Source organism: Zea mays, chromosome 1 (genome assembly GCF_902167145.1).
Source record: "Zea mays cultivar B73 chromosome 1, Zm-B73-REFERENCE-NAM-5.0, whole genome shotgun sequence".
In the NCBI taxonomy this organism is placed as follows: domain Eukaryota; kingdom Viridiplantae; phylum Streptophyta; class Magnoliopsida; order Poales; family Poaceae; genus Zea; species Zea mays.
The window spans coordinates 58,141,879-58,156,205 of record NC_050096.1 but is presented as its reverse complement, the minus strand read 5'-3'; the positions used below and the strand labels follow the sequence as shown (position 1 = coordinate 58,156,205).

Here is a 14,327-nt window from a genome sequence, read left to right as displayed (position 1 = left end):
AGGGATCTCTAAGGGTTAAATGAAAAAAAACACAAGAGAGAGTCCGTATCTACACCACTGCCCACACATATTGGCTCTTAATTATGTTAATGATGTGACTAATTTTAAAAACAACTCATTGTATGATGGAGTTTTTTTGCAGTCTCTTTTACTTGAAAAACTAAACAATGAGCTATAGGTTGTATATGCCCGGGTAGGCTGCCATTCCGTGTTCTGGGAATCCCATTGCCTGTTCTGCTTTTTCGATTCCCCCCTCTCCACACAGTCCATTCTCACCATTCCCTGTTTTCTTTCACGTACATCCCACGCCTAGCTAAAATTAAATTAAAAAAACACAAATGGCCCCAAGGGGATTCGAACCCACGACCCCTTAAGCAAATGTGCTCATAGCTACCACTACACCACACATGTGTTTATGTCTAGATCTATTATAGTAAAAACATATACTACATCTCTCTCGAAGCCCACCTGCTACCCTAACACAATGGGTAGTAGTAGATAAGTATCACCGAGATTATTAAATTATATTTTTGGATTGAGGGAGTAGTATTTAAAGAAGAGCCTTGCATGAAATTTCTTTTGTTTGAATAATGTTTTCAACTTAAATTCCTTTTTTGCATGCGTGACATTTATTCTCCGTAATATTTTTCCATGGATCTGACTTATGAGTCATTTTCATAAACCAATGACAAAGATGAATCCATGTTTCTTACTTGGAAACTCCGAACAAACACCACTAGCATGAGGCGCTCGCGTTGGCATCGCTCATCGACGACGAAAAGAAGCTTGGCGACTACCAGTTCGACCTCTGGAAGCAGTCCTACGTGGCCCGTGGCTGCATGCGCCGCCGTGTACGGCAAGCTCCAGCACAACCGCCGCTTGGACGCGGTCCAGAGCGGCTGCACCGCGCTGTCCATCGTCAAACTGGGGGACCTCATGGTTGTTGCCAATGCCAACGACTCTCGGGTTGTTCTGGGCACCGCAACCGACGACGACACCATCACGCCGTCCAGTTCATCATCCACCTGAAGCCCAACCTGTCACATAAGTCGCTACTGACCGGCCATGAATTCTTATGCGCTAGGATGACGGACATTGCTGCTGTTGTGTGAGTGTCCTCGAACAAGATGTATGTAGAGGAGTAGCACATCCGGTGGTGCAACGACCAGATGTACTACCTCGCTGATGAGCCCGAGGTGCACTTCATTTGGCAGCCCAACCAAGAGTCATCCGTACTCACCATGTCGTGCGCATTCGACGACTATTATATCAAGGATTATGGCGTCATCTAGGCGCCGGAGGTGACGCAGAGGAGGACCGACAACAATGACCACTCGCCATCGTCGGGGTAGCTTTTGTGCCGGTCTGCCTTTAATTCTCTTCACAAACACACACTTGCCTTTTTTTGTTTAAGCAAGCGTGTATGGTGGTGCGTGTCTGATGACTAATGATGTACGACAGAACTTCTACCGGCAGGTGTGATATGTGCTCTCCAATGATGAGACCATGCAAATCGTGACATATATCAAAGTCTGCATGACACTGATGGTTGCAATGTAGTAGTAAAACAGCTAAATTAAAATAACAAAATTTATGTATGGCTAGGATCACAAATGGATTATGAAACATTTTCTTATAACAATATAAGACACATTTTGTATATAAATTATCATGGTATTATATGTTCTCGTTGCAACGCACGGGTACTCACCTAGTTTAATATTAGATCTCTTGGAGGGTCTATAAAGGGTTATTTTAAAAAATACAAAAGACAGACTATTTGTCAAGATTCTGTCTCTTCACCACCATACATGTTGTCTCTTAGCTATATTTATGACCTAACGTTTCAGTGTTGTATTATACAGTGTCTTAACTATCTATTGTACTTGGGAAACCAAATCAAAGTATGAGGATTGTACATACTCTTAGAACTTATTTGTTTAATGCTAATACATGTGGATTAAACCGAATTAAATCAATTTAAATTTATAATAAGTCAAAATCCCATCCGAACTAAGGGTGTGTTTGGTTTGGCTTTTGGCTTTGACTTTTGCCCCCTAAAAGTCAAACCAAAGGGCTGAATCTGGAAAGCAATTTTTTCTAAAAGCTGACTTTCTTGTAGTGCAAAACTGAAAGCACATCTGGACCTGCTTTTAACAGCTTTTAGGTGGAACTGTGAAAATATATATGGAAGAATTTTTAGCGACTTTTAGTGGTTTCCACCGAACGATTTTTAGCTTTTTAGCAGTTCACAGCCTACAACAGTTTTTTTCACAGCTTACAACCCACAACAGTTTTTTTTCACAGCTACAGTCCAACCAAACAGACCCTATACACCACGCAAGACGAGGATTTTCCGTGAATTTCCCCAATTGCACGAGGCGGCCTCTCTATCGAGTATCGACTGGACAGCACAGTCTCACCTGTCGCGCCGCTGTTGTGTGATTGGTGGTCGCGGCGGCCGCCTTATTTTTATTCCGCTTCCCCTACTAATGCATTACTACTAATCCAAAGAATCCTTCGGTTTTGTATTCTACTCCGCTTCCTTTCGTCTTCCCCTTCGCCCCTTTCTCTCTCTCTCTCTCTCGCGTGTTCTCGCGTCGCCGTCGCCGCTGGTGCGAGATGGTCGAGACGAGGCGGAGCGCCGCCGCGAAGCGCCCGGCGGCGGGGGAAGAGGATAAGGGGGCGCCGGCATCGCCTGCATCGGCTCCCGCGGAGAACGCGGGGGCGGGTCCGAGGGCGGGTGACGATGTCGCGTCGTCGCAGCCCCCGAAGCGAGCCAAGGTCCGGATCTCCCTCCATCCCCCATGCATGTAGCCCCTTCAGGTCTCTGGTTTTGATCTGGTTTTTGTTGTTATTGCGATCTCGCTGGTGGTAGGTTGGGTGCACGGAGGCGGACACCGAGAAGCCGTTGGTGGCGCCGGCAGAAGTCGGCACCGTTGCGGGCCCACTGCCCAACACGGCTGGTCTGCAGGCGCTGACCGGCGCCATGGACAAGCTGGAGGCCCTCTTGAGGCCCAAGGAGGGTCAGTCCAATCCGGCCGGTATGAGCCTTGTCCCTACGATGTGCCTACGGCGTTCTTTCGGTTTTTGGCTTCGGGCCTTAGGGTTTGATGAGTTCCCTTGTTTGTGTAGGGCATAAGCGGGGCACTAACGATAAAGATATAACGGCGAAGATAAAGAGAGCCATGGATTTATCGGAGGATTTATCAGCAAAGATAAAGAAAACCAAGGATAATGTGGCTGGGATATTGAATAAGCCACAGGCGGCAGCCACCAGCAGGCGTCAGGAGCCCTGGTGCAGACTAATTTCACAATATACCATGGTGCGACTTCTCTTCTGTCTTTTCACTTCTCTTTCAATTAGTAGAACTCACCCATGATCTCTCGTGCTTTGGATGAGACCTTAATTACCAAAAACTACATGGCACATGTTAATCGTTCTTTGTAATTGCTATAGAAATACCATATAAAACCTCATATCAGAACTCAGGAATATGCAATACTACCTTGAACCTTACCTGTTCTCTATCTGCTCTGAGTCTTGTAACTTTAAAGAAAGCACCATCCAACCCCATTCAGTTGCAATATACACAGATACACTTTCTGTTTACTTTCTGTTTGTGGAAAAATAATTTCATACATAGTTCTATCTCAGTGCCAAGGTTATTAAGATGTTTTGTGCTTCATTTTTGCTTTATTGGATAGGCTGTATGTGATGTGACGTTTGGCTGCATTTGTTGAGAAACTTCAATGTCCCATTGTTAGTGCTTGTGTGCATATGATATTGTATAAGATTTAGGATTTAAGGTGCCTTTCAGTGAGTTAACGAACTTCATTATTGCTCTTTGGAGCAACTAAAATGATTGAACTTTTTATCATATACCAATGGATTGTCATCTGCTGTATTTTTTTTCAACAGCACCCTACCCTTTCTATTTATGGTGCGCTTTTCACTATCGGTCATGGAGCACATCATGATTTCAGACTGGGCGAATCATCCACTGCCTCACCTGTTTGTAGACTGAAGCAGGCTAAGGTACTATGAATTTATTTTTAGTTTTTTTCCCTGCATTTGTTCCCCTTTTATTCTGACATTTTTTTCTAGCGAGGTGCACTCCTTGAAGTCTTTGAATCCAAAGTTGTCCGTGTCAATGGGAAATCTTTGGACAAGGCTGCCAAGGTTACCTTAAATGGAGGAGATGAAATTATCTTCCGTTCACCAGTGAGGCATGCTTATGTATCCTTTTCTATTGTCTATTTCTTTATCTATTAAATACTTCCTATGTTTTTGTTTTTTTTAAATGTATGACACCTGGACAGGTTAAATAGTTAACAAAGGAACTAATTACCTGTCTTAAACATCATATTTTAAAACAAAGGGAGCATCTTACTTTTATGATTCAGGCTAACCGGCTAAACACAAATGAACCTTGATTTTTATTGGACTTGTTCGTAATAAATATAATGTAATGATGGTCAAAGAAGTAACATTTGTCATTGGAAGTTTTTATTTCCTTAATGTAATGGTAGATATTTGAGCAACTTCATCAGGAGAAATCAAGCACTCCAGCATTATCCTCCACTTGCAGTAGTATCCAGCAGGGGCAGTGCTCACATTTCAAAGATATTCAGGGTCATTTATCATCTAAAGGGCACAAAGTCCCAACCATTTACTTTGGAAGAGGTCGGTCTTCATTGTTGCCTAGTGGTGAGACTTCATATTTGCCATTGTTGTTTCTTTGTAAACTATTGCTTCTTAGTCCCAGAGTTTTGAAATTCACAGCTGTTTATAGGATAGTACAGACATAGCACCCCCAGTGCTTGCTGCACAGTATTTTTTGTTCACAATTGATTTAACATTTATTATTTAAACACTGTTGCAGGTTCATCAGCAGATCCACTCCTGCTTAATTTATGTAAAACGATGGAGGGCCAGAGCCAGCATAGCTCCGAAGATAATATATCATCTGGTCGGTTTCAGCTAATAAAGGAGGATTTGATAAATGCAACGGTTGACGCGAGTGACATTTTTGAGTCATTTGATAGTTGCCCATATTATCTAAGGTAAGCATACATTTGATAGTCCTTGTGCTAGAAATCTAAATACTTTGGTATATCAGGGAAATCTGAAACTTAACCGTTCACATTCTAGGACTATCCGTATTCCAGTATCTAAGTTCATTGATGAATCTGCACTTGTAATTATGTTTCCTATTATTGTCCCCACAGTGATCATACCAAATGTGCCCTCATGTCATCAGCATATGTACATTTACACTGCAAAGACTACTTGAAGTTTACAAAAGATATATCTTCTCTTAGTCAACGAGTGCTGCTATCTGGCCCAACAGGTATATGCATGTGTTAGACATGTACTTTATTTAGCTTTATTTGAAACTTGCATTATTGTTTCTGTTTTTTTATTAAGTATGCTAACTTATCTTTTACAGGAACTGACATCTATCAAGAATATCTGGTGAAGGCACTTGCAAAGAATTTTGGTGCTAGATTGCTCACTGTAGATTCTTCCATGCTGTTTGGTGTAAGATCTTGAGCGATTATGTTTATTCTTCTCTTTTACTTGTGACAATCATAACTATGATGTTTCCAAATCTATGGCTTAACATAATGACTTCATGAGTTCATGACATGGCTGTACTCTCTTTATCTTACCATTCTATTTATACCGATGGTCTTGTCATCTTACTCTATGCTATTTTGAAAAAGAGAAACCTACTTTGACTGAGCCCTCTGTGAGTACTCTGTTTATTTGCTGGTACATGGTACTCATTTATATTTTGTTGTTCAGGGGCAAACTTCCAAGGAGCCGGAGACATACAAAAAGGGTATGAATGTGGAAACTATGCGATTTTTTCATGTTTACTTGAAATTTAATTCAGAATTTTGGCGATCTCTTTCTCATTTTTAATGCATTCCTAGTGGGCTTGCATTTATCCACAACACTGACCAGTACCAGCGTCATTGTGGGAAAGAGCAAATCAAATTCATTCATATCTTTGCCCACAAACTAGCCTAGCAGGCGCATTGATAAGGTTCTAATATTCTGTAATGTTGTCTAAATAAATGGATCTATTGTTTTATTTATTCAGGTGATAGAGTGAGGTATATTGGTTCGGTACAGTCGACAGGCGTTATTCTTGATGGACAGAGGTACAACTTGCAGTTTCAGACTGAATATAATATAACTCATCTTTTCCAAGTGATGATATTGCTTTTGCTTGAATTAAAATTTATTGTCAAGTAAAAGATAAAGGGGTTGGCATTTTATCCAATTTAAGCCCTGTTTAGCGTGGCTTAAACTTATGCATAAGCTGCCTTTTTAGCAGCATGAAGCCACTTCTTTGGAAATTTATTGCACAAAAACTAGGTTTTGGGCTTCCAGCCTTTTCCAATAGCTTTTTATGAGTGGCTCTTCCGTCATCTCTTTCATTCAGATTCCAGACCCATCTCGCACGACCACAAATCTCTGCAAGCTACCGTGCTTGCAAGGATATTGGACTCAGAGCTGGGCCTTTTGTAATGCAGCTTGGTGATTGAGGCGATCTCGGCGAGACTCAACCTATAGAGGGCTTAGCTGGCAGCGCAACATGTAAGGAGGAGAGGCTTAGCACAAAGGGAGCATCTTGATTCCCGAACATTGGAGATCATCTTCTCTGGTGTCAGCCTGACCTTGAAGTGGGAAAGGTGGGAGGAGGGGTGAGTCGCACAGATGAAGGAAAGAGCAACGGGTGGGTGGCACTTGCGGGTGAAGGGGAGAAGTCTTGGGAAGTTTTGTGTGGGGTGGAGGGGTGGCTAGCTTCCCAGCTTATCTTATTTCACATTAAAATGAGATAAGCGCTGATTCGTAACGTGCTCTGTTAGAGTGGACACACTAATCAATTCAATACAAAAGCTTAAGCTGTTGGGAGAAGGTATTGATGCACAAATGAAGCCTTTGTCATGATTTGAACTCAAGACCTCTTGCTCCGCTGTTAGAGTGGACACACTAGCCAGTTCAACTGTCGAACCCAAAAGCTTAAACCGTTGGGAGAAGGTAGACCAGACAATCCACTTATACAATTCAACATGCTCAAGAAGTGTGGTGTCTGGGACGTCTTGCCGCTTTTAAAGAAAGTAAAAGCTCAGAAGTCACGCAGTCAAACAAATCCCTAGTAGTTCGACCTATGACATGATTTGTGTTATTGGCAAAAATATGGGTTATTTTGTCACTGAAATCCATCCTACAACTATGCTGATGTATTAATATCTGCTTCTGGCTTTTGTTAATTTGTTCAATCTGCAGCCCCCCAGATTTTGGTTCACAGGGTGAAATATTTCTTCCTTTCGAAGAAAATAGATCATCGAAGGTTGGTGTAAGGTTTGATAAAAAAATTCTGGGAGGAAACGATCTTGGAGGCAATTGCGAAGTTGACCATGGTTTGTTTTGTCCAGGTTAGTACATTCTGCTATCTTGAGCAAGTTCTAGGAAAACAAATTACATGATGCTACTTATGCAGTTACACTCTATTATTTTATGGTTATGGCCACACTTCAATTGTTTGGGTAAATCCTACCTGTTCCTGTTTCAGTTGATTCTTTATGCCTCGACATTCCAGGATGGGAGGTTACATCCAAACATCCATTAGATGTGATATTTGAGGTAATTATCAGTTGTAATTTATTTTTTCCATGATTTGATATTATGCTATTTTTGCTTTCCTTACACTTGCTGTGCTACACAGTTTATCTCTGAAGAAATTCGGCATGGCCCTTTTATCCTTTTTCTGAAGGACACGGAGAAAATTTGTGGCAATAATGATTACTATCATGGTCTGAAAAGCAAGCTAAAACATTTCCCAGCTGGTGCTTTTATAATTGGATCTCAAATCCAGCCTGCCAATCGCAAAGAGAAGGTACTGTTTTGCAAATTCGATGATACTATAGTACTATACTACAGACGTTCCATGCAGTCTTGTTTACTTATCAGTTTTACCTAGTAAAGTTTTATTTCTACGTGCAGGCAAAGGGTAGTTCTCCTTTTCTTTCGAAGTTCCCATACAGCCAAACTATACTTGACCTCGCATTACAGGTAACTTATTATTGAATACGATGCTTGTACATTATATTCTGTTTGGTAAAAACTACTTGGATGTTTTTGGCAAGGCATGGTCTCTCGAATATTTGTAAAATCCAGTGCGATCCAACAAATTTGTGACATCATAGAATCTTTTTTTCTAGAAAATCAACATATACAATTTTTATACTTATGTAATAAATGTTCAAAAAAGTTTAGATAGTCAAAGTTTCAAAACTTTGACCAGATTTTGTTCAAAAAGTAAAGTACTTGTTACCAGAGGAGTATTTCATTAGTTCTGTTATTAGGCCTGTCTGGTACTGCTCTGGCTCTAGCTCTGGCTCCGGCGTCTCCTTGCTATAGTGCGTGGAGGAGCCGGGGCCGCTGAAGCAAAAAAATAGTGGCTTTGTGTGTTCGCTGGCTCCTAGTTCATTTTGAAAGATCCTCACTACAGTATACGAAGAAGCTGGAGCCGCAGCCATCTGAAGCTCTAGCAAACGTTGTAAGGTTTCTGATGGACCATCTACTACCAATTTATTTATGATCTTATGAGCATTTATAGCTTGTATATATATTGTATGGTCAAACTGACTAGTCTGGATTTTGAATTATGACCAGAATGACATGACCATTTGTTGGCATGCTGTCATAATAGTTTTACAAATACGAGGCCTGGTTTTTGTTCCCAGGCAAGGGCCGCAAGGCTGCTTTGCCAGGCATGATTCCCTGGCATTCTATTTCGGTCGCTTGGGGTTGAGATCACATTGCCTGGCTGGCAAGCTGCCTGACCGGGCACGATCCAAAAAGCCCCAAATTGCGGTGTTACATGCACAGAACTACATAAAGTTTCATTTATGTCATACCCAGATATCCATTTTTGTACTCCCAGCTTACGGTTTATCTTCTTATGTCTCAATTTGTCTTCCACTATGACTTCCATTATTATACTACGGGAGGGCGTCTGCAGTCTTGTTATTTGTACTAATCATATGTTGTCTAGTTTCTACTTTGTTGGCGAATTCCATATTATAACCTAATCTATGGAAATGCAGGACATTGATGCGATAAATGGTAATAATAAAGAAACTTCAAAGGCAGCGAAGCATTTAATCAAACTTTTCCCAAATAAAGTGATACTCGAGGCACCACAAGTATGTTTGAGATGATTAATTTAGACTAGCTTCTTTGACATCCAATTTTATTTCTGATATGATTAACTTAGAGTAGCTCTTCTGGCATTCAATTTTAATAGACTCAGAACAAATGTTGCAGGATGAAATGGAGCTTTCACGGTGGAACCAGATGTTAAACCGAGATATTGAAGTCCTTAAAGGAAATGCAAACATTTCAAAAATGCGTTCTGTAAGTATTAGTGCTAAAACCCTAAACCCATTGCTTATATTTAACTATGTATGGATTATCTGTTAGTATTAGCGAATTTGAGTAATTTTTTACATGACTGTTCTAGTCAATGCATAACTCTTTCTTTGTTCTAGTTAGAATTGTGAATTGTCTACTGTGATATGGTGAATCTATGAGTTTTACTCCCCCTGTACACATACTTTTTTTAGAGAAGGTTGGGTTCAAACTTATGAAATTTGGTCATTCATTAACTTCCGAAGTATTTTGTTTCAAACATGAATAATCACGTGTAGGTTTGTTTGGAAAGTACTGCAATTACCTGAATACTTTGCACTACATTTATTTTTATTTCTTGATTTATGATCAAATGCATAACGGTTATCCTTATCTCTCACTTTGTGAGTCAAATGCATTATAGTTATTCTTATTTCTTGATTTGTGTTGTACTTGTACAAGCTTTAGAAACTCCATTTAGAACTAGAGGAATTTGACTTAATGATATCCAAATTGAGAAATTTGCTATTTTGAAGTGCATAGATGAAGTGTTTTGTTGTAACATATTAGCTTGACTATGGTTGTATCTTGCATCTTTTCTTGTAACTGCATAGTACTTGCAACAACTTCATTGGTTTGATTACCATCCTTCTGCCGTTGCTTTCAGTTTCTAACAAGGGTTGGTTTGGAATGCACTGATCTTGAGGCGATATTGGTCAAGGATCGCGTTCTTACAAATGAGTGTGAGTGCCATTCATATCCATTTTAATGTAAGATCATATTTGCCCAGTGTCATTGATACATTGTTATTTTCAGGTATTGATAAAATAATTGGTTTTGCTTTGAGCCATCAACTTAAGAACTGTACAAATCCAGACCCCCCTTTGAGTAATGTGCAGTTTGTTCTATCCAGCGAAAGGTTTCAAATCTATTCTAGTGCTTCAATTTTTCTATAAGATTACTTCTCAACAGAAATGCTTATTTGTTCCACTGTTACCATTACAGCCTTAAGCATGGTATTGACATGTTGGAAAGTATCCAGTCTGGCTCGAAGAGCAGCACTAAAAGGAAATCACTGAAGGTAGTCATTTTCTTTTGTTATATTAGGACTCGAACCCGTTAATCCAGCTCAGTCTCTATGTTGATCTTCAGAGTTTTGGAAATTGTTTTACTGTATAGAGCTTACTGTTCTCTCTAACAATGTCAGGATATTGCTACGGAAAATGAGTTTGAAAAGAGGCTTCTTGCAGATGTTATCCCTCCACATGAAATCGGTGTTACCTTTGAGGACATTGGAGCTTTAGAAAGTGTCAAAGATACTCTGAAGGAGTTAGTGATGCTTCCTTTGCAAAGACCTGAACTTTTTAACCGAGGACAACTTATGAAGGTATATTTCAAAATTTTAGCTTCACTATGGTGAGAAGGTTCTATGGATGCGTTTTTCCATAATGCTTTCATATACTTCAGTACTTATCCATCTTGTTGGATTGAATTAGATAATCCAATTCTTGCTAAATGAGGTGAAATTGACCATGGCACACATCATTTTAGTTACTTGTGGAGGACATCCATTTTATTATGCATCATATGAGATTAATAAAGTCTGCCTTGTATAAGTTTGCTTGAAAAAAAAGAATATAAGTGCATTTTTAGCATGTTACTTACCACTGATTATTTCCTGTTCATGGATATGGTAGAATATTCTTAGGATAGCAATATTCTTATTTTTTGATGCTAAGCTAGCAATGGAACACACCTTTTAGCTGACAGAAAGCTAACTTATGTTGTTTATATTCTATTCTATACCAGCCGTGTAAAGGAATTTTACTTTTTGGCCCACCTGGTACTGGAAAGACAATGCTTGCTAAGGCTGTGGCAACTGAGGCTGGTGCTAATTTCATAAACATATCGATGTCAAGCATCTCTTCAAAGGTACTTATCAATTGGACAAGCCTCTGTTTTTTGGCAGTTGAGTATCTGCATTATAGCATCTAAATAACCTATTTTCCAGTGGCTTGGTGAAGGAGAAAAATTCGTGAAAGCTGTTTTTTCACTGGCAAGTAAAATTGCTCCAAGTGTAATTTTTGTGGACGAGGTAAGTTATAGTAGTGTTGTGATCCATGAACAATTTCTATTTATTTGATCTGTACCAGGACACCACAATATCTGTAGTTTGTCAATCCCGTATTAATGCATACTTTTCTGCTCATTTATCCTGCTCTTGTTTTTATTTTTTAGGTTGATGGCATGCTGGGAAGGCGGGAGAACCCTGGAGAACATGAAGCCATGCGTAAGATGAAAAATGAGTTTATGGTGAACTGGGATGGTCTGAGAACAAAGGAGAAAGAACGTGTATTAGTACTTGCTGCAACTAACAGGCCATTTGATCTTGATGAGGCTGTTATTAGGCGGCTTCCAAGGAGGTGATTTATTGTTTGTTTATAGCCTAATACGACATCTGTCAATAGTTTATTGACCTCAGTCTTGTGTGTGTTCTCTAGGTTGATGGTGAATTTGCCAGATGCATCAAATAGGAGAAAGATTCTTAGTGTAATACTAGCCAAGGAAGATTTGGCAGACGATGTTGATCTAGAAGCTATAGCTAACTTGACAGAAGGGTACTCGGGTAGTGATCTCAAGGTATGATATTACTAGCACTAAGAATTTGTTACGGTACTTAGTTTTACAATCAAATATTGGTTGTCGTTAACCTCTTGACTGATTATTTTCAGAATCTTTGTGTTACTGCTGCTCATCGTCCTATTAGGGAGATTCTTGAAAAGGAGAAGAAGGTTTGTTTCAACCTCGAGTTCTTCCTGTGTGCTGTACTCCTTGGGGTTCTAAGAATATCAGTTGGTGCTAGCAAAACCAATGGAACAGAATTATTTTGATACTGGTTCTATTTGATATACATGGATGGATTCTTTGTTTAATATTTAATGCAATTGATTTTCAAGTGCATTGTCCACCTGCAGGAGAGAGCTTCAGCAGAAACAGAAAATAGGCCATTGCCTCTGTCGCACACTAGCAATGATGTCCGTGCATTAAGAATAAGTGATTTCATACATGCGCATGAACAGGTATGATCTTATATAAGTATTAACTTCGGATTCATTTATTTTGACACTAGTTTGTCCTTCTGCCAGTTGAAATTCTTTATTATGATATTAACGATTACATGTTAATCATGCCTAATCTAAAATGATAATATGTACTTGTGGACAAAAGTATTTAGTGGTTGTTTGTTTGGGATTATAGTCTGCCCAGATCAGATTATAATCCCAATCAAACAAACCCTTAGTTTACTGAAGCTAGTGTATGATAACATGGTCGTCCTTTTATATAAAAAAGTTACATGTTAATTGTACCTAATCTAGAATGATAATATGTATTATGAGCAAAAGTATCTGGTTTACTGAAGTTATGTAAAGGGATCTACATGATTGTTCCTTGTTTTTTAAAAAAGGAAAATTACTACTACGTTTTTTCTTAAAAAGGAACGCTAACCTAACTTACCACATTAAAGTTTTGTGGCATTTTCCCCCTCAAACACAGGACATTTCAACCTCCTTATCTCTGCTATCAATGAATTTCCAATGGTTCAATGTCTACATTTGAGGCGAATTGGGATATGAAATTTTGTGCAGTGTTTGTTTTGAGTTGGTAAATTGCTCACACACAGTGTGGTGACTTTCTTGTAGGTGTGTGCAAGTGTTTCCTCAGATTCCAGTAACATGAACGAGCTTGTGCAATGGAATGATCTCTATGGAGAAGGCGGGTCAAGGAAAAAGACAACGCTAAGCTACTTCATGTAGCTGATGTTGCAAGTATATCGGGAGAAGTGCCCTGGCACAAAGCAGAAATGGTTGGAGGCAGTTGGGGGTGTGTATCGGGTGCAGTTGGAAAAGAGCTAGGTTCACCTGCCATCCATCCATTGAGAGAATTGATGGCTCAGGTGGAGCGGAATGGAGTAGTATACACATTGGTTGCTGCCTCCACTCTGGGCCATGTATCATGCATCTGGACATGACGGATGGTCTGGCTTGCAGTTGTCCTAACAACAGTTTTGAGTGCAACATATCACTGTCTGGGAAAGAAAAGAAAAGAAAATATACCATTTGTGTTGTTCCCACTCCACAGGAAGCACGGCGACGACATCGCCCAACAACCCTTTTCCATCGTTTCTTAAAAAATAATTCATTATTTAGGTTGTAAACATTTAGAGCCTGTGCAAGTGTACAGTATGAGCATCAGGAGTATTAACCTAGTGTTGATGTCTATACCTAATCTAATTTATTGATTAGAATCATTTAACATGAAATACATGATTATTTTGTATCTTCGTGCCTTCGTTAGGTTGATAATGGTCGAATTAAAACTAACCTTGTGGTTATGATCTCTGTTCACATCGTGTACAATAAATAGAGAGGGTCGGTACACTTAGATTCGATCCATCTCACTAAAGTGAAGGCTGTTGTCGTCTATCTTATTGTTCTTAAGCTGACCCCCATCGTTCTAATAGTTAATCTCATGGCTAGGGTTTGTAAGCAAGTTTCTATTAGAACAATAGTGGTATTGAAGCCAGGGTTTGTGTTCGAACTTCTGACCGAAAAGTAACTAATTGTATAAATGTGTTCATTTTGATGTCTGCATAATAAATTTTTATATCTGATAATGTGTATAACTGACAATGTTTAACATTAATAACAAAGAACATATGTCTTAATTATAATTTAAATGAAGACGGGGATCTCCGTTGGGGATTTATCCCCGCGGGGAACGGAGATGAGGAAGAAATGTTCCCCGCAAGCGTTCGTGAGGATTCCCGTGGGAATTTTTATTTATCGTGGGGACGGAGATGGGGAGCTATTCCTCGACGGGGAATTTCTCGTTG

The 14,327-nt window shown here is 39.7% G+C and overlaps 1 protein-coding gene across 2 annotated transcripts; it reads left to right on the top strand.

Moving 5' to 3' along the window:
* Positions 1–2,360: 2,360 nt before the first annotated feature.
* LOC103634735 (AAA-type ATPase family protein) lies at positions 2,361–13,773 on the top strand. 2 transcript variants are annotated; one of them, XM_020546374.2, is made up of 29 exons: positions 2,393–2,784; positions 2,879–3,044; positions 3,136–3,326; positions 3,923–4,039; positions 4,109–4,240; positions 4,534–4,711; positions 4,887–5,067; positions 5,233–5,354; positions 5,454–5,545; positions 5,813–5,849; positions 6,114–6,174; positions 7,307–7,455; positions 7,593–7,663; positions 7,746–7,916; positions 8,024–8,092; positions 8,532–8,579; positions 9,130–9,228; positions 9,350–9,439; positions 10,101–10,176; positions 10,250–10,352; positions 10,439–10,514; positions 10,641–10,820; positions 11,243–11,365; positions 11,445–11,528; positions 11,672–11,856; positions 11,935–12,073; positions 12,166–12,225; positions 12,409–12,513; positions 13,135–13,773. In XM_020546374.2, exons 1-29 carry the CDS (start codon positions 2,623–2,625, stop codon positions 13,246–13,248), a joined length of 3,381 nt encoding a protein of 1,126 aa, XP_020401963.1. In that variant the 5' UTR covers positions 2,393–2,622; the 3' UTR covers positions 13,249–13,773. The 2 variants fall into 2 exon arrangements, with proteins under 2 accessions (XP_008655542.1, XP_020401963.1); XM_008657320.3 differs by lacking the exon at positions 8,532–8,579 and having other exon boundaries at positions 2,361–2,784.
* Positions 13,774–14,327: the final 554 nt, after the last annotated feature.

Bases quoted from the DNA above. Each gene is read 5' to 3' on its own strand.
- LOC103634735 (XM_020546374.2), top strand. From the start codon at position 2,623: ATGGTCGAGACGAGGCGGAGCGCCGCCGCGAAGCGCCCGGCGGCGGGG. The intron at 5,546-5,812 runs GTAAGATCTTGA...TTTGTTGTTCAG, and splicing joins ATTCTTCCATGCTGTTTGGT to GGGCAAACTTCCAAGGAGCC. The intron at 11,857-11,934 runs GTGATTTATTGT...TGTGTTCTCTAG, and splicing joins ATTAGGCGGCTTCCAAGGAG to GTTGATGGTGAATTTGCCAG.